This window comes from Cyprinodon variegatus, unplaced genomic scaffold (assembly GCF_000732505.1).
Source record: "Cyprinodon variegatus isolate N-32 unplaced genomic scaffold, C_variegatus-1.0 Scaffold42, whole genome shotgun sequence".
In the NCBI taxonomy this organism is placed as follows: Eukaryota; Metazoa; Chordata; class Actinopteri; order Cyprinodontiformes; family Cyprinodontidae; genus Cyprinodon; species Cyprinodon variegatus.
In genome coordinates, this window is record NW_015150495.1 from 1,255,471 (window position 1) to 1,281,260 (window position 25,790).

General features: G+C 36.9%; 1 protein-coding gene across 5 annotated transcripts in view; it reads right to left on the reverse strand.

Annotated features, from left to right (window-relative positions):
• dpp6 (dipeptidyl-peptidase 6) overlaps positions 1–25,790 on the reverse strand; it is a 329,860-nt gene that overhangs the window by 103,702 nt on the left and 200,368 nt on the right. For all 5 annotated transcript variants that reach the window (XM_015370176.1, XM_015370175.1, XM_015370172.1 and 2 more), the window contains exon 2: positions 11,850–11,964. In XM_015370176.1, the coding sequence (XP_015225662.1) occupies positions 11,850–11,964 (115 nt within the window). The remainder of the gene's footprint in view (positions 1–11,849; positions 11,965–25,790) is intronic.

The window sequence follows — 25,790 nt, forward strand, 5'->3', positions numbered from 1 at the left end:
AAACCACACAGCTATCTGACGATGACAATGTCTGCCCTCAGCATTAGAGATTAAAGCTTGGAAGCTACTTTTTTTATGCTTTAACGATTGCATACTTAAATCCAAAATACATATTATGTGCTAGTTTTACTTTTAGCACTGCTGTACAATTGATTAACATAGTTTTATTGCATTAACACCAAAGAATGAGCAACATTAAGGATAAAAGTTAATGCCTTCTGATAAACTGGACTTTAATAAATGCTGGAATTGAACTCAATATCTTATAAAGCTGTTAGTGTGGTTAAAGGTGCTTTTTGAAGGGTGCAACAAAAAAAATAAATAAATAAAAATGACCACAGTTTCAAATAATCCTGTTTTTCCAGCCTGACAACAAAAATCTGAGAATCTATAATGTCCTTTGTCAGAAGTATTACCTCAAACTGCATCTTAACATTTTTTTCCCCACAGGCTATTCAACTTCCAAAGAAGAAAAGCCGTATATGAGATGGGGGGAAAAAGTCACAAGAGCAAAATAACAAAGGCATCATCATAACTCCCTCAGGCTTTTGATAAAACCAGGATGGGTTCTATTTGTCAGCAGAGATGAACATATTTACAGCAGATGCCTCCTGCAATTTATTTCAGCTTAATTTCATCCATCAATGCTCATCATATCATCCCCAGCTTCATAAAATCACTCATTGCAGGGCGGAGAGAAGGCAAAAAAAAAAGAAAGCCATCACCACTTTGTTTTGCCTATAAACATATCCCTAAAAATTATTAATTTTATGTTTTATTAAGAACTCTAGAGCAGATTGAATCTCAGTAATTATTTTAAAAATTGTTGAATCTGTCTTCTTATAGTTTCTTAGCAAAGAAAGACTAAAACATACAGAAAAAAAAACTGAAACCAACAACATCTTCACCTCCCCTGATGTTTCACTTTCAAAAAAGGGAAATCTTTGTCTTCATTATTGACATGTCATGAATATCTCTAATATAAAGCATTTTTGCAAATTATTGTGATCTACAGCACTGATTTGGTCTTGGTGGAGCAATAAAATGTATCATTTAAATTATCTTTATTTCCCACAGGAAAATAAGTTGAAAAGCAAATTATCAATACCTAAACCCCTTCTTTTCTTGATATTAAGTCACATTATTTTGGGAGCCTATTTATAAAACAATCATTTTCAGCCCTAAAACCACATATAAAAAAATAAAATACCTTACATTTAATTTGCTGGCTCAAATAACAAGGTGATATTTTAAAGAAAGGCAACAAACATAAACTTACTTTCGACATTTAAACTTAGTGTAAACAAACAATGACTCAAAGTTAATGTAGGGGATTATAAGGTATTAATTTTAGCTATCATTTTCATTTTATTATGTCTGTAAATTTAATTTTGAATTTCAAGGAATAATTTGTAATACTTTAAGTGCTACTGGTTCTCAAAAACAACCCTGAAATGATGACACAATCTCTCTGAAACTGCTAAAACTGCAACTCTAAAGTCTCATACAGCAGCAAGATCATCAGTGTCATCATTCAAATTAAAGGATTTCCAGTGTTTAGTTTATGCATGCACAGCAAGTCTTTGAACATGAGCCTCAAAATAGAAACTGGGTGCTTCTAAGCTGGCAGATAGGAGCACCAAACCTGTTAGATTAAATCATATCAATCAGAAAGTTCACTTTTATAAAAAAAAAAAAAATATGTCTTTTTTAAGGATTTGGCAATAATCATGAAAAACACAATAGTCCTGTATTTTTATAGCTGGTTAACAGAAAAAGTTACATTTCATAAGAAAATCAGTTCTACTTTTATGACGATCAGTTTCATGATGATTTTCTTAACTTTATAGCCCATTTCTTTTTATTTCATATTAGCCATAGGAGACAAAACTGGCACAGAATTTTAAGATTTTAAAAATATCCAATAAAAACTTTTTAACATGAGATGTGCATGTCTACACTGGAAAACGTGACTAAATTGTCACTTGAAAATCAATGACTTTTTACGCATCTTTCTCCTCAAGAGAAAAAAATAATTTCATATATCCTGCCAATGTATAGATAAGGGAGTACAATTTCAGGATGAAAACATGTATTCCGGTTAACTGCCCTAACATGCATTCCTCAAGCCTGCTTTTTCCAAAAGGGAAAACATGGTGGTGGCAGCATCATGCAGAGGGGTTTTTTCTATTCACATGGAACTGGGTCTTTTCACCAATGTAGATGAAATTCTAATGACTTCCAAATAAAAGGTTTGACACCAAACATTTTGGTGTCTGATAAACAGTAAAGATAACATTTATTTTTCAGACACATTGGGAATCTATGTGATTGAAAAACAAACCCAAATCAATAAAAAAGGGCTTCAGCAGAATCCATTAAAATCATTCAGATTTCAGAACTGGTGTGAAGATGGCTGAGGACAAGAGACGTCCACACAATCAGATAGATTTGGAGACATGTTGCAAGGTGGACTGGGTCAAACTGGATTAACTCCTACTAAAGAACAGTGAATGCTCAGAATCAGACTAAATGTGCTTTAATAGAGTGAACACGCTTACTGTAGCCAATCAGGGTGGCATCTTTCAATAGTTTTCTCTAAAAAATATTTTTTTCTTTTCTAGTTGTATTATTAAACTTTCTATGCCACATTATGCTCCCTTTCCTGCTTCTTATGAGCACATCTCAAAGGATGTTTTATCTTCACTTTGCTCGCACGTCATCCTTTCACTCTTTCACTGAGCTGCAGCTGTCAGTCATAAAACCAGCACCAGCATATGACCTAGATGTGTCGGGAAGAGAGTACCCTCACAGGTATCAAAGTTGTAGATTTTCGGAGGAGGAGCTGGGTGTACAAAAGTCTAAATGTGTGTCCCAAGTCGGTCGGTGTGTGTGTGGGAGTGTGTGTGTGAAAGAGAACAAAGTGGCTGTCAGGTGCACTTAGAAACTGGTTGCCAACCTGTATAGGGAACATCCATCAACCCAACCCGTTAAGTGCGTGGAAACAACTCTTGAGGCAAGAAGCACCACCACAATTTGCTTCTCAGTGTCCCTTTGTTTGTAAAAGTTTCCTTTAACTATAATTTGAACCAAACAGGATTTCCTGAATAACCACTGGATTCAGCGTTTTTTTGAGTAAAAGACTCCTTAAAGTACTTTCAATATGAGGTGAGCCTAACTTGGGCCCCGCATAAAGACCAATTGGATTTTTCCCTGCAATTTTAAACCTTTGAAGCATGTTTTCCTTTAAAAAAGAAAGACAATATCCTAATTTAAAAGGCTGCTTTGTTTTAATCTCTGCCTAGTTTTTTTACACCCACGCATAAAATCTGCTGTTATTGTTTAGAAATCTACAGTATTCTTTGCTTCAAAACGATGTCTACCCATTTCAAATGGTGTGTTTTAGAATAAAAATGCAAAATCAAGTCTATAAAGAAAGAATTTTCCAACACATTTCCAACAATTTCTGGAACAACCAGAAGCAGTCGAAGCATAAATTCAGAACGAAGGACATATGGGAGTCACAGACAATGTTCCCATATATGCAAAAATGGATTCTTTAAATTCCAACAGGTTATAGATAAACCCCATTTTTTTGTTGTTGTGAATACGCAATGACAAGAATAAAGGAATTTAATTACCGCCACACAGGTAGACACTTGTTTTAAGAGGCAGAGATAATTTCTTCACAGAGAGGAGCCAGAAAATGCTCCTTTGTCAAACAGAGGAATGCCAGTATTAGCTCGGAGCAAAGCATCCTTCTTAGGAGTGGTTTGAATAGCTCAGAACAAAACACCATTTCTTTCCACCTTGCATGTTTGTCTAGCTTTTCAAAATGTCACTAAAAATTCATGAACCAGTGCAAATACTTACTAGGTGCATAGTGATTGAACACATTGGACCAGAAACTGAAAACGATAACTCTCAGTAGTTGTTTACTTTATGACTTTATCAATTTCTAAGTCATTGTCTAAGTCTCTCCACTATTTCTTACAAAAATACTTTAGTTCATTTACATTTGTAGACATTTATTTCTACAGCTTTTGAAATGGTTTGAGGCCTGGAATTTGGTTGGGCCATTAAAGTTCACTCTGCAGCCATTTACTTACAGATTAGTGGCTGTGTTTGGGTCTGTCTGTCTCCTGTTGATGACCAAGTTTGGGTTAAGCTTTGGTTGTCTAATAGATACTCTATACTCTAAAATTGGGCTCTTAAACACTTTAGTTTAAAGACTAAACACCCAACTCAATGATGACCAGGTGTCAAGGTTCTGTGGCAGTAAAATCACCTAACTCATAATACCCCTACCGATGTAGATGTCAGTTGGTATGAGGCCTAATTTTATTAGCTTAATGCTCAAACATCTCCCTATAGGTCTCACCTGTCCAAACAAAATTGTTTAGAGATTCTTTAAATATACAAAATGAAGTCTCTATGGCATTTTATCTCTGCAAAGCCAGCTTCTACAAATATGAGGATGATTTGGAGTAAAGACAGTGGACATTGACCTTTGTAGACCAGTCTCTTATATAACAAAAAAACAAAAGAGTTGGTGGTGGAATTCCTGCAGTCGTACCACAATGACACTGGAAAACATTCGAAGAAAGGATGTTGAGATGGAGGTATAGGGCTATAACTGTCACTGCATGGTTTTCTTGTCCTCTCAATAACAGTCTGTGTGATAAGCATAATGGGAAAACTACCAACTGCAAAAAGCTTGGCTCAAAACTCTGCATTCCTGCCATTAGGGTTTTGTCAATCACACAGAAGCTTAAAGCATTTCAATTAAATGAGTCCTTAATGTATTTGGACTATTGGATGGATCTCTTTGGCACTTGGCATTCTACTGTATATGTGATATACTGTGTATATGTGCTTTGTGTCCTCCATCTTCAAAGTGTTGCCATTAAATAATTGAGAACATTGCACCTTGTTTGGCTGAGGACATGATTCCCATAAACAAATGGGAGTTAGACGAGAGGGCTTTGTCATACTAATGAAGAAAATGGACAAGAGATAAAACATCCAATCACAGAATTATTTAGCTCATAATGTCACCATTCCACAGGTGTAAAACACAACTATGATGTATTTGTTGTTTTTTGCTAGAACTTGAAAAATAAAGACATTAACACTGCATACTTCTAGAGCATCTATTAAGTATTCACATTGCTTCACTTTTTCACAGTTAATGTTGCAGGTCTATTCCAATCAGTATCAGTCTTCTCTAGGGCTGAACAATTATGCCAAAAAAATAAAAAGAGATTTTTTTTCCCACCAAAATTGCAATTGTGATTTTATTTTGGACTAACCGCAAGCATGTAGATGAATCACTTATTGTTTTCAAAGCTTGGTTCGCCAGAGTCCCTTGGTGCAGGCCTTTACTGTTACTGATGTATGCAAAAGTACTTCTACTTGCATGCATGGATCTACTCGCTGCAACTCTCTCTTCTTTCTGTGTGGCAGCAACCCAACTTGAAACCCATTACTGGCACCTGAAGGGCTGGGGTGAGTGTTTGTCTTGTTAAATGTAATGTGACAGAAATTGAGTGCTTTTGCAGCTTAAAAATAGTATTTTGCTAAATTTCAATTATTTTGCAGATGCAGATAATTGCCCAGCCATCATCTCTGCAGTCTAAGCACAAATAGGTTGTTTACAACCCTGCTGTTAATTGCAGTGCCTTAAATATTTCAAATAAACTGTTACTGTGTCTTAATAACAATTATAAGTGCACATTTGTGCATATATTTGTATTTTTTTATTCATTCTATTCTATTATTTTTGTAAAACGAGACTTTCTTATTGAAACACTTTAAAGGGTTAATGACTTGTTCTTGACTATTCTTTCTTTTTAACTATCTATGTAGAATTAGAGAATTTTAAGCAATAGTTCCTTCTCCAAGGTCCCTGTTGGTGTATTTTCTTTTTAACATTGTGCTGGTCAAAAGCTTTTATGTCCAAGTTCAGCAAAACTACCAAACACTGATTTGGTGTTGGGCCATAAACCATAATAATAATTTTGGAATTTCTTGAGTAATGTCTATATTTAATCTTATCATATTCACTGGTTAAGGGTGTATAGTTGTTCTCCACAGTGCTGCCACCCTCTCAAAGCTTCTACAAACCTTCCACCAACTCTACAATACACTCTACAATAAACCTTCCATAGATATGTACCCCCGCCGTGTTGAGGACAAAAACATCACAACAGACAGGATTTCTTTCTATTTCCGTGAAGCTGCCATGGGGTTTCAGATTGGAAGATGAAAGCCAGGCCCAAGGTCCAGATCTCCAGAATGACCAAGGCTAAGTCGTGATGGTTGACTTGTCAGAACTGAACTGCTGAAAAACAGAATGTTCTCACACAGACACACTTTTTGAGTTTCAGGAACTCTTAAGATGTCTGAAGAAATGAAGAGATTGGAGAAAGAGAGCTCCCCTGATGTGTGGCTGGAACCAAGGAACTCTCATTTCTGTGTGCCTGCCATGCTAAGCTGCTAACTGCTTGAGAAATCTCAACTTTTCAAAAATAGACTTGGGTAGAGGTATAAGGTCTGGCAGTTAGAGACAGATTCTAGTTAAACAATATGTTTTTTTGACAATTTTGATATTTCATGTGTCTACTAATGAGTAAAGGTAAAGTTAACAGGATGGATAGCATTGTATGCTATGCAACAGTAATGTGTTTTGAGCTGTTGCTGCAAAGCTAGAAAAGCTTTATTTCACTTTTTTCATATGCGAATTATATTTTGATGACCAAATTATTACCAAAAGTCATTTTAAGGAATGTCTGCTTGCTGCTAGCTCTTTCAAAGAGGGTAATGAATCAATTAAATAAAGGTTATTGGTTCCTGAATAAGTAAATCATTTAATAAAACATTATTTAGCCATATACTGTTTCATTCACCTCATGGGTTTGTATTGTGAATTGGTTTGAAAACATTCCAATTGCTCTACATTATCCAAAAACGAATTTGATCACATCCTAAATTATACAAGATAAAATTTGGTTCTCAAATATAAAATCCATGCTAAAATGTGATAATATTGCATCATTGGATTGATTATGGTTTCCAACCATTTGTTTCCTTATTTTTACATAGTAGCTTAGTTAAGTTGTTTGACAAGTTTTTAGTCAAGAGTTTTTCACCTAAATATGTTTAAGTAGAAGCTGAATGATTTTTGCTGATAAACTATTTTGAATGGAAGTTTTGAATAATTCATTCCATATGTGCATCATTTTCAGTTTCACCATGATTTGAGCTCGATTCACACTTTCATCTGTTGTCCTAATACACAGCCAGTAGGGTGTGTGCTCATAAACAATATATGGCAGTCCAAATAATATCTAATAAGATAACATATTTACCACCCCTACTGGACTCACAATGCATATTACAGTTATTCAACATTTTATGGCATCCATACCGGGGTGAGCAATACATATATATGAGAGTTGCACAACATATGTGTTTAAACACACTGATGATCAGTTATTAACTCTTTAATTTAAAGACCTCAAAGATCTATTTGACAGAAAATAGCTAAATGTACCTTAACACTAAAACTAACAGTTGATTGAAGAAAAAATATCACTGAGTGCCAATTAAAGAAGATACAAAATAAACAGCATAAACTTGTGATAAAGGGATGTTTTCATTATTCGGTAATTCTGATATTTTAGAGAACAGACTAAAGAATAAAATGTGGATAGTAAACATTTTATCCCTTTATATATTTACCATACTTAACCAAGAAATTATAAAAGAAAAAAATTGCACATTTTCACTGGACTGCTTGAGAACCATGTAGAAAACAGACTCTACAATGTGGTCAGACATCTCAATCGATAGTGTTTATACCCTTGTCATTGTGAGGATCAGGTCACATTTTGAGTCTGACTTGATGCTCTGCTAGCAAAATATTTTAGGAAGAAGCAACCATGCATTCAGAAATTGCATCAACTGGACTGAAGAATCATATTTAGTCTCTGATAAACCATTTTGGAGCGGGATGAGATCTCAATTTACAGTTTCTAATTTCAAATGCGTTAAGCATTTTGAAACTATTCAAGAAAATAAAATAACGACTGCAGTTTGAAGGGTAACAATCTGCAATGAAGCCTGATAACTCTAAAAGTTATGAAGGTTTTTAAGAGAATGTATTAGTAAGCCTGTGAGCAGAAAATATGACAACACATTCAACTTAACAGAATTCAGGAATCCAATTAACAACTACAATAACATCCCGGAGGAGTAAAATAAACCATTTGTGCAAAAGCAAGCTCTGTCCTTGAGAAAGGGTTTGTGGAGCTCCAATGTCTTACGGCCCCACTCCAATGCACCAAAACACTAATTAAATCACAGCAACTTTTAAAACCAAATTTGACAAGGGCAGCACTAACATTAATACGCAAAATACCATTAAAGTTCCCCAGTATTAGTTCATTTAACAGGCTGTCTGCTTATGGCCTTTAAGCATACATTTTGGAGAATGTGGAAAAATATGTATTGGAGCCATGCTTCGGTTTGAGAACAAAAATGCTAGAAACAGAGCAGGCAGACTGAGGCATTTGTAAAGCTAGTAAAACACCGCCCGCCTGTCCTAAAGTTTTTTTCTTGCTCTACTCGTGCTGTCTTGGTCTGCTCTGTCAATAGCAAACATGCCAGAACTGCCAAGGGGGACAATGGAAGGAAGTTGGAATAAAATTTTGAGACTGGAAGAATCAGTGGGCCTCAGTTACCTCATCAACTCAGACTCATCAAATTGATTATTATTAGATTGACTGATTCCCTGCATAATACAGTTTCCCTTTACCTAGAATTAAAACCCAACATGAAAAAGCAGAATTCAGTTCCTATGCTACACTTATCAGGAACAAATTTACATAAAGCTGGACAAATGCTGACAGCCCGAGTTCTTTCAAGTAAAAGTTAAATACCCATTTGTTTAGGGCTGCCTTTGACTGTTCAAGTTAAAATGTTGCTGTAACTGATGTATGTTTAAGGTTGTAGTTCAAAAATTTTATTTATTTTAATCTTTACTTTTTTCTCTATTGTATTCATTTAATTAATTTAATTTAATTTAATTTAATTTAATTTAAGCACTTTCAATTGTCCATCTACTGAATAGTGCTATAAAAATAACTTGCCTTGCCTTGCCTGTATGAAATAATTTGCTTGACATTACTCATAGGATCGAGCAATATTTTTTTACTTCTTAAGAACCTGGTGAAGTTCTAAGAAGGAGAATTTTAAACAATTAAGGAAGTCTTTTAAAGCCATCCTCAATAACAGTAGACTCAAAAAGTTGTTGCTATAACAACATGGTATCAATATAAGGTATTAAGTTTGGCTACTTTTCCAAGATCTAGAAGAAAAACAAAACTCCCTCAGATGAAAGGAAGATGGTTTGGGTCCTCTGTTCTGTTGTTTGGGTGTAAGACCCAGCCACCACTGGGGTCCACCATGAACTGGAACCATAAAGAACACCAGAGTAACTGCCCCAGCTTGGAGAAAAATTGAAAAAAAAAAAAAAAAAAAAAAAAAGCCCTGTTTCAAAACCAATCATGCTATGTTCTATCAGTCATGCTGTTCCATAACTAAAGATTATTATTAGATTACAATTGTCTACCTCCTAGGGTGGTCATTAACAGACTCCAAGGATAAAACCAGAACATTAAGTCACATCCTCAGGTACCAGAGGTCATGGCAACACATTTTTCAACTGGTAGATGCTTGTATGCTTTACTTTTCATATATTGCCACTGTGGTCACAATTAGTTAAAAGCCTTCAGGTGATCCAAAATGCTGCAGCCAGAGTTTTGATGAAAACTAAAAAGGGATATAATAATTTCTCTTATAGCTTCTCCTTATTGGCTTCCAGTTAAATCCAGAATACAATTTAGAATCCCCCTTCTCACATATCAATAGTTAAATGGCCAAGCTTCATCTTATATCAGAGATCTGATTGTTCCTTATGTTCCTAACAGAGTACTTTGCTCTAAATCTGCAGGTTTTCTTCTGGTTCTTAGAATTTTTGAAAGTAAAATGGAAACAGATCCTTTAGTTATTTGGCTCCTCTCCTATGGAACAAACTACCAGTTGTAATATGTGAGGAAGATAACCTGCCAACTTTTAAGGCATGGCTAAAACTTTCCTATTTAATAAAGCTTATAGTCAGAGTGGCTCAGTTTATCCTGGCTTTCTCAATAGTTATGCTGCTATAGGCTTATGCTGCTGGAGGACATAGGGACCACTCTTCATCATTTTGCTTCATTCTATCTTTATTCTTCCATTCTGCAGTATTTGTAAATTTAATGTCCAACGCTATGCGCTCTGGTTTTTGTCATCATAGTAGCTTCATCTGGTCTGTTCCTGTTTGGCTGTGACATCATCATTGAGAGAAATATCACCTGTGCTGCTGGCATCAACACTTTTGTTTGTAGATGTTGGAGGTTGGCCCGATTTTCAGTGTAGTCCTCTTTTTCTGACTGTGAGTAACTGTACGTGCTCTCTTTCATCTTTTGACAAGGGAGCTGACTTGAAACTCGTCTGCCTGGCTGTGTGTTTATAGGACATGGCCACCTGTGCAGCTGGTTGACAGTTGCCTTTGTATATTTGCTTCTTTTTGACCACTCACGCTGAACATGGTTCTGTTGGAGGTTTCTTCCTGTTAAAGGGAGTTTTTCTCTCCACTGTTGTGTGAGGGATTAATGTCAAGTTGATTTTTTCTTAGAAAAACTGAACCAATCTGACTGTATTGTCTCTGTAAAATGCCTTGAGATGATGTGTGTTGTGAATTGGAGATATATAACTAGACTAAACTGAATTGAATAAAATTTTCTGACCCATACTTCCAACTTTTGGGGGCATCAAAGTTAAGAATTTCTACTTAGATGAGAAAAAATACAATACCTACAAAAATACAATGCAATAACATTTGTTATTTTTTTAAGTAGCTAACATGAAGATAATAGATGTTTACCAAGGAAAACTTTTTTGGTCAGGGGAAAGACAGAACTTGCATTAAATTTAAATAAACTTCTGCAAAGAAAGTGCCCAAATTATATCAAAGGATTGTTGAGAGTTGCAAAAGTTGTGTCCAACTATCTGATTCTAGTATAGGCGTATGTATTTGGGGTACTGTATTTCTAGGATTTACAACATTTGTTGATTTCTCTAAAAAGGATTGAACTACCTGTTCAGCATTGCGAGAAACACAAAATGACATTATCAATGAGGGGAAACTGTGAACAAGGACACTTTGCTTATTGTCATAAATTAATTCCAGTGAGCACACAATGAAGGCTACATTAACCTGATTTGACTCCTGCAGTGCATAAAACCGTATCAAGGAACTTTATGGGACTGAATGCAAACAGATGGTCGTCTGATTAAAGTAAAAAAAGAAAAACACAGAGCGTACTTCAAGGTCAGTCACAAATGAAACTCAGGGGCTTTAAAACAACTAAGCAAAGAAACAGACATACAAATTATGTAACTAAGTCAAAATAGGCACATAGGGAGGTGATTGTTTGTGAAGAAGGTAATGTTGCACAAGCTCAATTTAATGAAGTTTCCTGACCTTGACTAAATCTCTTAAAGCAAAAGTGTCCATGTGGACACTGAGGGGGGAAATTAGTGCCAACACTTGCCAAAGCCTGGGCCGTCCAAGGACAGAGACAGCAAACCACTAGCACTTTGTCCGTTGCATTGTTTGCGAGGAGATTGATTGTGAACTTTAATAGGCATGCCTGTGCATAACAATGTGTGTAAACAGAGTGCTGAGGAGCGCATAGTGTGGAGCCCCCCCCCACCCCTCCCACTCCTGTCCTGCACTGCTGTACCTGGTGTCAACAGGATGACGGAGGTGACGATCAGCGAGCAGATGACCAGAATGACAAGAAGGGCGATCGCTATTCCCTTCCAGTTCCTCTGCGGAGGGTTGCTGCCCACCAGCTCCTACAGAAGACAAAAGAAGGGAAGAAAAACTATTAATTCAAACAATATATAAAAAAATAACAATATTTCAATGCAGGCAATTAGAGTAAAAATGAACTAGAAAAACCAAAAGAGTGAGGAAAAGAGTTATCAAAACAGTGGATGAAACGAGGTGTAAATGGCGAGCTCCTGGGAAGACAAGACGGGGGTGTGAGTCAAGGACGAACATGAGTCAGAGTCTTAGCTTCTCAAGGAGACGTGGCAGTGGCGACGGTGGCGAGAGAAGGAGGGGGAAAGAATCCCTAATGAGCCGAGCATCAGCAGCCATCACACGCAAACGAATGTGACAGATAAAAATGGAGCTCATGACACGTCGGTGAATTGCAACACTTGGCGACGGTGCAGAGAGGAAGCTTTGGGGCTCGCAAAACGGCTCTGAGTAATGAGCAACCTTGAGGCATATTTTATCTGCCTGACCTATGAATTCAAAGAGAAATGAGCTGATTGGGGTTTGATATTGTTCCATATACAATATAGCTCTTTAAAAGGTAACAGTAAAAGGTGCAAAGCTCTTGTAACGGGGGGAGCAACTTAAGGGGGTATATTTTTACCCAGAGCAAAACAGCATTAAATGGATGTGACACATGGTGATCTGCAGCAGGTGGTTCAGGGAAATTACAAAGCAAGCAGCAAATTTGCTCAATTTATTACAGAAAATCCCTTAACAGTCCAGTCAGCATCTATGGATCATTATGGCTGTACTTTATATTTCCAGTCGGACGCTGGTATGGCGGACGCTTTATCTTCATAAATTATGGTGTCAAACTTTATCTCACGGTAAACAAAAGCCATCGGTCAGTACACTAGTGACTTCAATGTATCATCTTACCCACTTTTACACCTACAAGTACTTTTCAAAATGTTTTCCACAAGCAAATTCAAGATTAGAATTAATTAAAGGATACAAAAAGTCAACCAAATACCTCCTTTGACTTTTTTTCTAACATTATTTTATGACAGAAAAAAACTCTGTATTAACAGACAAAAAAAAAGTAGAGTTGTGATCTTAAAAGTTTTCTATTGCCTTTGTTTCTCCAAAACACCTAAATAAAATCATATTGTTTTCAGAAATCAATTAATTTGGAACTAATTACTAACACCTGATAGAAATCCTTAATGAGTGAGAGCATATAGTCTCCAACTTACCATGGACATACTTCAAGCTATTTTGACATTTCGTAATCGACTACTTTACATTTACATATATTTACATTTATATTGATAAATACTTTCATTTCCAACTCTACCATGGTGCCATCAGACAAGTTTGCCTTCTGGCTAAATAAAAGCAAAACAAAGTTAGACAAATTGGGTCCCTTGCACCATCTTCTCTAACAGGGCATCCACCACACACCTCTCATTTCAGACAGTGGGTGACATGCTGTGGTTCCTTGTGAACTGCTTGACTAGGAATAGTCTAGCTGCCAACTAGCACCTGGGGACCCATGTTAGCTTGGTTTGACATTTAAAGGTGTTCAATATAAATACTCAAGCATGATGAGGTCTTTCAAAAGGAATGTATACTAACACTGTGTAAGCGTACGCAGTTGTCCAGCTTTGTTTGTACCTGTCAGAGTTGAGTCCATGTAGATGATAAATAATGCGATAGCAAAAGATTCCTTAAAGAAGATTTTCTTACAGAATGAAATCAGGTGAAACTAAAACTTTTACACTTGAGAAGTTTGGGTATAATTGCTGCTCTATATGGGTCTCTATACTCCAGTTAATGATAAATCGATTACTAAATTAGTTGAAAATTATTTAAATAATAGATTAATCATGATTAATATGATTTATCATTTAACCACAGTTCGTTTTCGTCCACTGTATAATAGTTATATTGCTATATAATATATATAGCTATATAATAGCTATATTTCTATGAAGTAAAATCCAGTTAGAAATACCTTAAAGCAGACATATTTGATATCCTTGTTCATAACCCCTTGTGAGATTTCCAGGGTTGTCCAGGGGAAGAGAGGTCATGAGATTTTGCCTGTACCCCAACTCCACCCAAATATTCAAAGACCCCTTAATACCTGAGGGCCCACCAGCTTAGGCCAGGCTTAGAAAATATCAAAAATTTACTATTATACTTTCATTACAAATAAATAAGCCATTGCAACATCAGCAATATTTCTTTTTCAACAAGTCTATATGTATATATAATATGATCTTCTTTATCAGCATCACAACCTCCTGATGGATGATAATACCTCTCCAACTTTTAAGACCTCTTCCTTAAAGTTTATAGTCAAAACCTGGCAAAATAAAATGGTGAAGGAGCTATAAACACTTTATATGCCCCCAATGTGTTTTTTCTCATAATTAAGCAGCCCTAAACATCTCCCCGACATCCCTAACCAACAATCATTAAGCACAGGAAATTTGCAAAAAAGGCTCATCAAGTATAAACTGTTAGAGCAGGATTAATATGTTTTTTAATCTATTTGTAAAGGAGAAAATGTCGAAGCAGAGCACGCACTTCAGGGACCTATGACTGCGGTGTTAATGAATACACACAGAGGCTTTAATGAAGCTGAATGGCTGAGCTAAGAAACAAACCTTTTAGTGACCTCTTTCCCAACATAATTGAAAAGAGCCCAGGAAATCATTGGTCTGCAGATAAGGGCAATCAGGCCCAGACTGTCCATTACCTACGTTCATTAAAACCAAGAAGCAGTTCGTTAGTGCTGAAGTTATTTGATGACCAAGAAGGACACATCAAACAGGAACAAGAAGTAAAAGGTTATTAAAACTTAGATTTTGTCAGGGTGGTTTTACATATAATATGTCTGCTTGCTTTACAATACAGACAGCATTTAATCCGATTTGGATTCATGAGCTCATAACTAGAGCCGTGTTTCTTTTTAGATCACACAGTTTGGCTTTATCATTAATGTCATGCCTCTTTGCAGCATTCTTTATGTATTTAACTTTGCTAATAAAAATATTGAATATGAAAGGCAACAATTGCTTCTAGGCTAATATAACATGCTAAGAAACACAGTTAAAAAAGTAAACAGTGCAGAAAAGAGGACAAATAATTGCACCGCAACAGCAAAGAAACAACAATTAGTAGGTGTATAATCCACAATAATACAACTTCTAAAACATAGATTCTAAAACAGAACCACAGCACTGAAGACCAGAAGTGTCCATATAAGAGCATTATGATGGAGATCCTGAAGAAGGCAGATTCAAATATATCGACTCTGGAAACTGGTTTCAAATGTAGTCCGTTTTGAGGCCTCTGTCATGATGGGACCCCTAAACGACCAGCTTCATCTGGACAGGATCTAAAACTGTTTGTGTTTGGTTGATCTGGTCTAGATATACACTATATTGCCAAAAGTATTTGCTCACCCATCCAAATTATTGGAATCAGGTGTTCCAATCACTTCCATGGCCACAGGTGTATAAATTCAAGCACCTAGGCATGCAGACTGTTTTTACAAACATTTGTGAAAGAATGGGTCGCTCTCAGGAGCTCAGTGAATTCCAGCGTGGAACTGTGATAGGATGCCACCTGTGCAACAAATCCAGTCGTGAAATTTCCTCGCTCCTAAATATTCCACAGTCAACTGTCAGCTGTATTATAAGAAAATGGAAGTGTTTGGGAACGACAGCAACTCAGCCACGAAGTGGTAGGCCACGTAAACTGACGGAGCGGGGTCAGCGGATGCTGACGCGCATAGTGCGAAGAGGTCGCCAACTTTCTGCAGAGTCAATCACTACAGACCTCCAAACTTCATGTGGCCTTCAGATTAGCTCAAGAACAGTGCGCAGAGAGCTTCATGGAATGGGTTTCCATGGTCGAGCAGCTGCATCCAAGCCATACATCACCAAGTGCAATGCAAAGCGTCGGATGCGGTGGTGTAAAGCACGCCGCCACTGGACTCTAGAGCAGTGGAGACGCGTTCTCTGGAGTGACGAATCGCGCTTCTCCATCTGGCAATCTGATGGACGGGTCTGGGTTTGGCGGTTGCCAGGAGAACGGTACTTGTCTGACTGCATTGTGCCAAGTGTAAAGTTTGGTGGAGGGGGGATTATGGTGTGGGGTTGTTTTTCAGGAGCTGGGCTTGGCCCCTTAGTTCCAGTGAAAGGAACTCTGAATGCTTCAGCATACCAAGACATTTTGGACAATTCCATGCTCCCAACTTTGTGGGAACAGTTTGGAGCTGGCCCCTTCCTCTTCCAACATGACTGTGCACCAGTGCACAAAGCAAGGTCCATAAAGACATGGATGACAGAGTCTGGTGTGGATGAACTTGACTGGCCTGCACAGAGTCCTGACCTCAACCCGATAGAACACCTTTGGGATGAATTAGAGCGGAGACTGAGAGCCAGGCCTTCTCGTCCAACATCAGTGTGCGACCTCACAAATGCGCTTCTGGAAGAATGGTCAAAAATTCCCATAAACACACTCCTAAACCTTGTGGACAGCCTTCCCAGAAGAGTTGAAGCTGTTCTAGCTGCAAAGGGTGGACCGACGTCATATTGAACCCTATGGATTAGGAACGGGATGTCACTTAAGCTCATATGTGAGTCAAGGCAGGTGAGCAAATACTTTTGGCAATATAGTGTATCTGTGTGAAAGCAGACTGGACCAACTAAGAGTGTTAATCTTCTTCCTTTTACCGATCTTTGCATCCACCAGCAGTGTGAATGAGCCTTAACAATAACATGAAGGTTACAGAAATGGTACCAGAGACAAAAGTTCACATGGGTTAAGCTCTTTCCAGAAGTTAAATGTAAAACTCACTATCCAGCAACAACCATCCATTGCAAACTTCCCCCATTTTCCTTCTGCTTCTCTTTCGCCTTAGTTTTCGCTACTCGTATTCAGGGGGGGATTTATCATTTGGAAATAATAGGCCCCCTATTTCCTGGGGGAACCATAAAACTCTATTTATATAGATGGTTAATACAACTATTCCTTATTTGTGCACATTAATCATGTTTTTGATAAAAATCCTTTCACTGAAATGCCATAAGAACGCTTATAAGCTTAAGTGTGTCTTGAATAAGTATCTGAAAATGGAAAACAGAAAAACAGATCATGGTTTTTCTACAATGAAAAGAAGGAATGTGTTATTATCTTTTGCCGTCACCTTTTTAACCTTCTTAGGGCACAAGCGCACTGCTCTAACCTCTAAACCAACACCCCCCCATTTCAGGGTTTCAGCAAATAAAAGACCAAACTTAAGAAACATTTAGACCGATTCTGACTGCTCTGGATTATTCTCTGTATTGGATTTGTAGGACAGAAAAGAGTATAGCGGAGAACATTTTATCATTAATAGATTTTAATCAGCTCCAAATACTATGAGTATTATTTTATCAAGACTGTGCAAAATAAATAAATACCTTATTAAAAAAAAAGAGCATAAGTGGTTTATTTTAAAGTCAAAGCACCAAAATATAAGCAGTTAATCTGTATTTAATCTCATTAAATCAGTTTTTTTTTAACATCTGTGATGAGACGCTATATGTCTACAACTCACATCCAGATTAAAGAATTCACTGTCCGTCACTGTTTTCTTCAGAGGATTTTAAAGTAAACAGTCTTAAATACAAAAATAAAAACAACAATGCCCTTTTGGTCTCTTAAGCTGGAGAGAGACAGTCCATGTTTGCAGCTACGCTAATTAGAAACAAGTTCAGCCGACAGCCATTCAAGAGTAAACAAGCTACTGAATCTGCAAAATGGCAAAAAAAAAGCTTTTATTTGCCACTAATGAACCAAACAGCTTTTGGAAATGGCTTGGGTTACATGTAGAGGTAAACAGGGGAAATGCTTAAAAAGAGAAACACTTGTTTTAAGCCTAAAAGAAGCACAAATGGAAAAAATGCCCTAAATTTCTCTGTTAATCCTGAGCTCCAAGGGCTAATCACTGAACTCAGGAAAACAGACAGGCTGAAAACCTTGCCTAACCTTCCCAAATCCGCCTCTATGATCTATAATTATAATAACAAATGGACTAATTAGCCTGACCTGATGTGCTGAAGTAATGCAGACGCGATTACAAGCGACCGCCAGGAAAGAGAAAGAAAAGAAACAGATGAGACTTGGGGGGAAAAAAAAGGGCTGGTGGCATCAGGGGCAACGAATAAATAAAATGTAGGGAGACTGAAGGGGGGATTCGCTGACAGGAAGGGGTGAAGCGTGACCAAAACATGACAGAGAGGGTGCAAAAGTCTGAGGATACAGCTCTAAACTTGAATAAAAACAAGATCCCAGTCTGTTTCAGTTCTCGCTAACTGTCAAGTGAATCTACAAAGTGAGCACGGACATTACTGCTGTTTATTCAACCCATAGAGTGTGAAACATGACACTAGGCCAGGGGTGTTTTAGTCACAAGACTGTGGATCTGCTGCATGCTTAAAAAGGGAAAATACAGATGTGTTTCCATCTGTGGGCGGGTTTATATTTGCAGTTATACCACAGGTCACGAACGTATAATCTTCATGTTCTATTCTCAAAATGTATTCCTTTATAAAAACATTGTTTTACGTATATAAAATCAGGTCATTGTTAGTGAATTGTTAACTTAATCAGGCTATTCCACAGATAATAACCTTTCCTTCCAGTTAGTTAAAAGAAATTGAATCATAAATAAGCTTATCAAGGTCACTTTTCTTTCAATGAACAACAGACAGCAGATCATTTCAAATCGCAGTAACATAATAACCTGCATAACTCAGCACCCTAAAGATTTGCATTAGTGGACATGTTCCAACTCAACATAATGCACAGAAATGATCCACTGTGACAAAAAAATCACCAAGAAAAGAGCAATGTAAAGAGATCTGGATAAGCAGAACCAGAACTGCTCTGGAGCCTGGAGAAATGTTGTCTACCGGAAAGAAAAAAAATGCAAATCTATGTAATCTCTTTATTCGAAAAGAAACTTCAAAAAAGTAAAAAATACAGGCCAACAGACAGCTCCAATCTCTTTAGAGTTATATTGCTAAAATGATTAGCTTAGGATCAAGGTTTTTCTAGCTTCCTTCAGTAATAGCTCAAATACAGTTTATTGTTCAATTTAAAAGAGAAATCTTTACGGCTTTTCATTTTACTTGTACACAAGGATACATCATCTTTACTGCCATTAAAGTGCATATTGTTAAAAAGTCTTCACTGAAATGAATACTAGGTGTCTGGTTTTTCTTTCTGCTGTTCACATTATAAGCAGGCTCTTTGACAATGCCTGTAAAGTCAACGAGTGGAACAGAAGTAGTTGCACTCACAATGTGTGAGAGAACAGCCATTCAAGAAGACTGCAGCAAACAAAGAGAGGTGCATTCCTCTGCAGGAAAATCTCAGCGCAGCAGCAGTGTGCACGGAGTCGGTCTGCAGAGACTCAGGCCATTCTGACAGACACAGCGTGGCACCTGCTGTTAGCACACATTCTGCCAACAGAACGGATCAAATTTGCAACAAGGCACCGGGTATGCAGAAAGAGATCCAGCTCATGAAATAATAAGACCAGTGTCTCATGGCTCTGATGTAGACTGAAACATGCAGCTTGGAGATATGGAGAAGGATAAAAGTATTTTACTCTGCAAATTTAATGGGAACTAAGGATGCCTGAGGGTTGACGAAAGGCTTTTTTGGGGGTAAAGAAGTAAAGAGCTAAACTTCCTTTTGGTAGACATCTGGCTTTAGAGAGTGAGGCGTTCTGCTTAGTCTGACAAAAACAGAATGATGGATTAAACTATACAGAGACAGGCATCAGAATATTTTGCAATATTAAAACGCACCAATATTTCTGGTATTCTTTGAGGCACCACCTTATACTGCGACTGCAGCTGTGGGACTTCTGGGGTATTTCTCCATCAACTTTGCACATCTAGAGTCTGCAGTTCAAGGCTACTTTGCCTGTGATTAATATCTGCAGCTCAGCCAGAATGAACAGAGATCATCTATTGACATTATTCCCAGACAGATCTAACACTGAGTCTTGGTTAGTTTCAGGTAAGGATTTTACCTGGACCATTTTAACACACCTATATGCTGTGCTCCTAACTGTCCTGCAGGATATTGGGCATCTCTTGTCCAGTCTTTAACTGGCCCCTAATAGACATGGGTCCACATGAGATAATCATGATGAGATACCTGGGAATAACTTAGGCACGTTTAACACAGCAGCTGATGATTTCCATCTTTTGCTGAAATCAGTTTTTCTTAATTATGGTACAGAGTACTAATTACACAAGTGAAGGACTATGTAGCCACAACAGCGTTAATTGGGAAAAAACAGATGTTGGCATCTGTTTGTTATTATATGTTATTGAACAATAGGGGCCAACAATGTCATGAATACATCATGACAACGTGAAAAATACGGCAGAACTATTTCTAATTTGAAATATTATCACTGACCAGTCAAAGCCTGGGCAATGATATGAAGGTTTAATTAAATGTGACATGAGTGTTCAGAAGGCAGAGGCTTTAAAAAATGTCAGATGCATATCTAATTTTGTTCCCTATATGAAGTGGCACAATTTAGTTTTTTTTTTGAAGGTGAAAAGCCTGGAATTTCCTTTTTGGCTGTCATGAAAACTTCAAATATAAGATTTTTGACATATTTGTATGCAGCTTAAGGTGTTAGTGTATGGTTATGAAAATATGAAACAGTTTGTCCAAAACAGAAGGCAATGAATATAATAATTTAATTATTGTATATACATACAATGTACAATACATCTTCAGTAGCAATGGTGCCACCAGCCATTCAAAATAAAATGCAAAAAAACAAAATGTTATCTGCAGATCTGAAACAGTGCTAAACAAGCATTGTGAAGTCACACCTAAACTGTGATGAAAAATTCTATTTTCCCAGGACCTAGGTGAGTCCTGGGAAAAGTGAGTCTAAGTCAAACAGAAGAGTTATTCTGTGATAGAACATCAAAGACCAGAGTCTAACAGCCAAGCCTTGTAAACGGGCTGCAGAGGATATGAAAATAATGCTCCCCTTTCTAAATAATCTAACTGGATGTTACTCCTGGAATGGAAAAAAGCTTGTGGTGATGGACAGGCTCTCCCTGCGCCTAACAATTCTTTAAGGAGTTGTTCATACTACTGATGTCTGTGGAGAGAATCCTAAAGCAGATATTATGAGAAGTTTTCTGCCAATAGATATGATAAGAGGAATTAGACTTCAAATTAAACCAATTTGCAATGGTGTCCATGTTCCCCAAAAGTTTTAGAACCCCTACCCTAACCAATCCAATGTCTGTTTATGAGGCTACTGGAAAAAAAACAATCTAAACAATTCCAACACTTATTTTGGTCAAGTCCAAAAAGTCACAGATTAGGTCATTCTAACCTTGATGACTGCAATCTCACAAAAATGGTTACATAACCATTTTAATTCTGGAAACACATAAGTATTCAGGAGAAACAACATCTTATTAATCATTATACTAATCTCCAAATGCTCGATTCTTGTTCTAGCAAAGTTTTCCTTTTTTTGTCATTACCTAAAGAAAAAAAATTAAATTAAGGATTAAAATATGGTTTCGGACCACAACTACTTCCACATGTTTTCCCTGTTCTCCTCATTGTTGTGACAAACTCCTAAAAGGACTGATGGCTTGCCATAGAGACATGAAGGCAACAGCTGTTTGTTACCTGACTTTGTGAAAAGGTAAAGGGGGTGTACATACTTTTTCAAGATGCTGTAAACATCTATTTCTTAGGTAACTAGAATAATGCTGTATTGAAAATCTGTTTTCCCTTGAGGCAACCTTTCAGTTTTGTACCACTAGGACCCCGTAAGAAGAAGCTTTGAAGAAGTTTTTGTTTTGCCTTGAAAGGGTTAGAGTTATGTGACTTATGTGATCTTTTTTGTTTCTTTATTTAAGGCCTAAGTTTTTGAGTTAAACTCTTAATTTCCTTCTGTGTAGAGATATGGTCCAGATCCAAAATTGAGGGATTTAGGATCTCCGCCTCTTTAATCCTCCTCAAACTGACTTGATTTCTGCAAAACCATTAACACATTCATCTCAAACCGTCTCTCTTTTCTTGTGTTAATCATGCACAGGTACATTCCCTTTATGCTTCCTTCACCCTGATTTATTTTTGTTTGAATTAAAGATTTAAAAATCCAACTTGCCGGGGTCGGTTTGTGTATTATACAGGTCAGATACCATCAGTGCTATGAGACGCTACCCAGATTCCTTTAGGCAGGCTTGTCATTCTCATCCACCCGAGGTGCGACGGAGGGGCTGTAAATAGACAAGCTGTCCTGTTTGTTTTTCAAGATAGGAGAACTAATTTATAACTGGACAGCCTGTGCCTAAATGCATCGGTTATTTTTTTGTACATATTTCCACCTGATATGTTTTGTTTGAGTATGAATCTTTTCCAGCCCATTAGAGAAAGACTATGAGAGGGCAGCGCTGCTGGCTGACCTCTCTCTCTGCAGCTTGTCAAACAAATCACATCTGGGAAACGTGACACAATCACAGCAGCTTGCGGAAAAGTTAGTTTAAACAGAAAAGAGCAAAATTAACAAAGTAACAAGAAACGACAAAAACCAATCATATAATAACAATAAATGTGATCTTTATAGCCCCATAAAGTCAATGCTCCATTATATGCCAGTCCACATCCTGCAGAGGCAATTAATCATATTTAGTCTGTTTTATCATCACTATGGAAACAGTAGAAATGAAATGGGTATTTATCCTTATGGCTATAGCTCTTCTGCATGGTAAACAATTAATGACATGACTAAGCGAGCGATGAGGCACACGCGTATGGAGAACGCGTCCCCTGTTCGCACCTCATGCATAAGGCAAAAGGGCACATTTCAATGTTGTTCTCTCACAAAGATTCCTCTAAGGAAAACAAAAACAATAGAATGCAGCCAGAGTTTCTCCTCATTTCGTCACTTACCCACGCAGTAGTGAGTGTCTACCAGTCTGATTAACTGTCTAAAGTTTCTGAGGCTCTGCTCGATAAAAGATATACATTTTATTTCTCTAGAGCGGGAAATAATCTAAGCTAGTTCAAAGTTTAACTACAAGTCTTTGGATGTTTCTGTTAATTTCTTACTGCTCTGAGTTTAATGAAAGCCCATTAAAACTTGCTGCTCTTTTGCTTTGTGCAACTACTGAAGAAGTTTAAATCCATGAATAATGAAAACATTCCCTCTTAAAGTAAATTTGCTTTTCTCAACTTCCATATGGAAAATCTTAAGTCTAAACATGCAAAATCTCAGTCACTGTAAACAATTGTCAAATAGACCAATTTGAGTCTTTTACACAAATTTTTTGCTTGTGTTACTTCTAATTTCAATTCAGCATTACAGCAACATTCATAATATGTACTTTAGCTGAAAAGAAGTTAAGGGCCAAATCCCAACACAATTAATTTAGTTGTAAGGAAATTTCGCAGTTATTTTGTTTTTGTTAAAACTAGTGATTCTAAATATCACATTAAAAAAAGTTTAACTATAGTGCTCTGTTTTAGCTATTGGGTTTTAGAAACACATAACACTTTTAACACTCATAAAACACATGACTAGCTGATGTCCATAAATATTCAAAGCTTTTTTGAAAACATATTACAATATCAACACCAACATCTATTCTGTGAGGAGGTGAAGAGTCAGAGGTAGAAACATTGAGGTTAAATTGCACATATTTTAAATTATTTATTGCTGTCTCATATGACCATTTATTAGCATTATAAAACAAAGCATTTTTATCTCAAGAAGAGCGAATGGATGACAAAATTACTGCAACGATTGTGTGTGAGCATACAGTAAGGTTTAACATGTAAAACTATTTTTTTAATTTCTCTTTGTTCTATCTAGGGCTGCAACAAATGATTATTATGCAAATGGGTAAATTTGTTGATTATATTTTCTATTAATTAATAAAAAATTGGAAAGCCAAAGTTTCCTTAAAGAAGACTTCTTTACAAAATTAAAACTAGATGACACTAAAACTATTCGACTTCAGGAGCTCTAGATAGATCATATTGACAGACGAAAAGTTTTAAAATTTTTATTTTATCTTAAATGCAAAATGTTTACATATTTTCTTTACAATTTTGGTATAATTTCTACTCTAAGAGGGTTGCTCTGTCAGCTAAAGGCACGTTTTAGAGTCTCTATACTCCAGTCAACGATTACACAATGACTAAATTAGTTGACAATTATTTCAATAATCGAATAATCAAGATTAATCCCAATAATTGTTTCAGCGCTTGCTCCAAAATATTTCTTAAATGAATTAGATTGTGTTAAACTTTTTTGTTGTATATTTACCAATGATAACTAGCTATAGTAGTGATTTGTGTATGCATGGTTATCCATAGAGTTACATAAAGCCAACTTTGTGGCTGCCTAAAGGATGCTGAATTTAGGACAGCAAGGAAAGAAGAAGAACTCCAAGAAGGTTCTGATTTAAAATGCTATGGGCAGAAAGAGATGAGGTGATTGGCACTGTAAAGAAAAAAAAAAGCGTCAAGGAGGATCGACTTAATTGTTAATGAAAAACAATATCAGCACCTCTTACAAAATGTCCTGAGTCAAGTATTTGATTATCTTCTTGTGTGCATATGTTACAGGCTGGCTCCACACTCAAACCTCTCCTCTGTGAATTACAATGGATCCGTATAGATCACTGATGACAAACTCTACAATAACCTGTGTGGGTTAAGTCAATAACACTGCCTGCACAGTCTTCCGTCTCTATACGCTTCAGAAGGTAATTCCTAAGTGTTAAATTGCACACATAGGCTGTATAAACCCTTCAGAAAACTGTTTGCTCAAGTTTTACCCTCAAGCCTTTAAGTCAGACAGATTTATAATGAATCAGTTGTTGATTGCTATCAACAGAGAATCTAGCAACAGTGTCTGGATCTCTGTGTAAACAATGGATAAGTCTTTAATTAGGTGGAGATCAACTGTTCAAAGACTCGTATTACTGTGCTTAAGCAGGCAATGCTTTTCATGAGATCCTAACAGTCTCATAAAGAAAGATAGCCGCTTAGGCATATAAACTAATGTTCATTATTTCCTTAATGTTCTCTGTTTCAATAAATTCACAAAGCAAATGTTGTTCTGGATTCATTATGCTTGAAATATTTCAAGCCATTACTTCTTTTAATTTTGATGATTATGGCTGGCAGATAATGAAAACCTCCAGCTAAAAGAATCAGAATTAGAAGAAAATTAGAAGTATGGTGAAAAAGTTGAGCTTGTAAAAACTGTGCTTTACAATCGAATCAGCTTATGGATTAAAAAACCTGCTATGGATTCCTGAACCGTACAATCATAGGCAAGACTGATGGCTGGATGGATGTCCGTAAGACAGCCATTAAAAACCCTCCACAAGGATGGTATTCTGCAAAGAAGCAATGGTAACAACAAGCTGCTTTAGCAGAAGGCTGCATCCACGTACGTTCATAGAAAGGTAAGCGAAGGGAAGGAAGAAAGGTGCACAAGGAACTGCAGCATTAAGAGGATTGTAAGGCAAAATCCTTATGAGAATTTGTAGGGGCTTCAAAATAAGTGGATTGAGGCTGCAGTCAGCGCAGGAAAAAGTCACGATACACACTGCTATCCTACACAAGGGTTACAAGTGTTCTATTCCTCATGTTAAGCCATTCCCTGAACCAGAAGGGTCAGAAATGTCTTACCTTGGCTGAAGAGGGAAAAAACTGGACTGTGGTTCATTAGTTTGATGTCTTTTTACGGATTCAGTTAAGGTTGGCATTTCGTTTAGAATTTAAATCTCAGCATTTGGAGGTAGAGTGGAAAGGC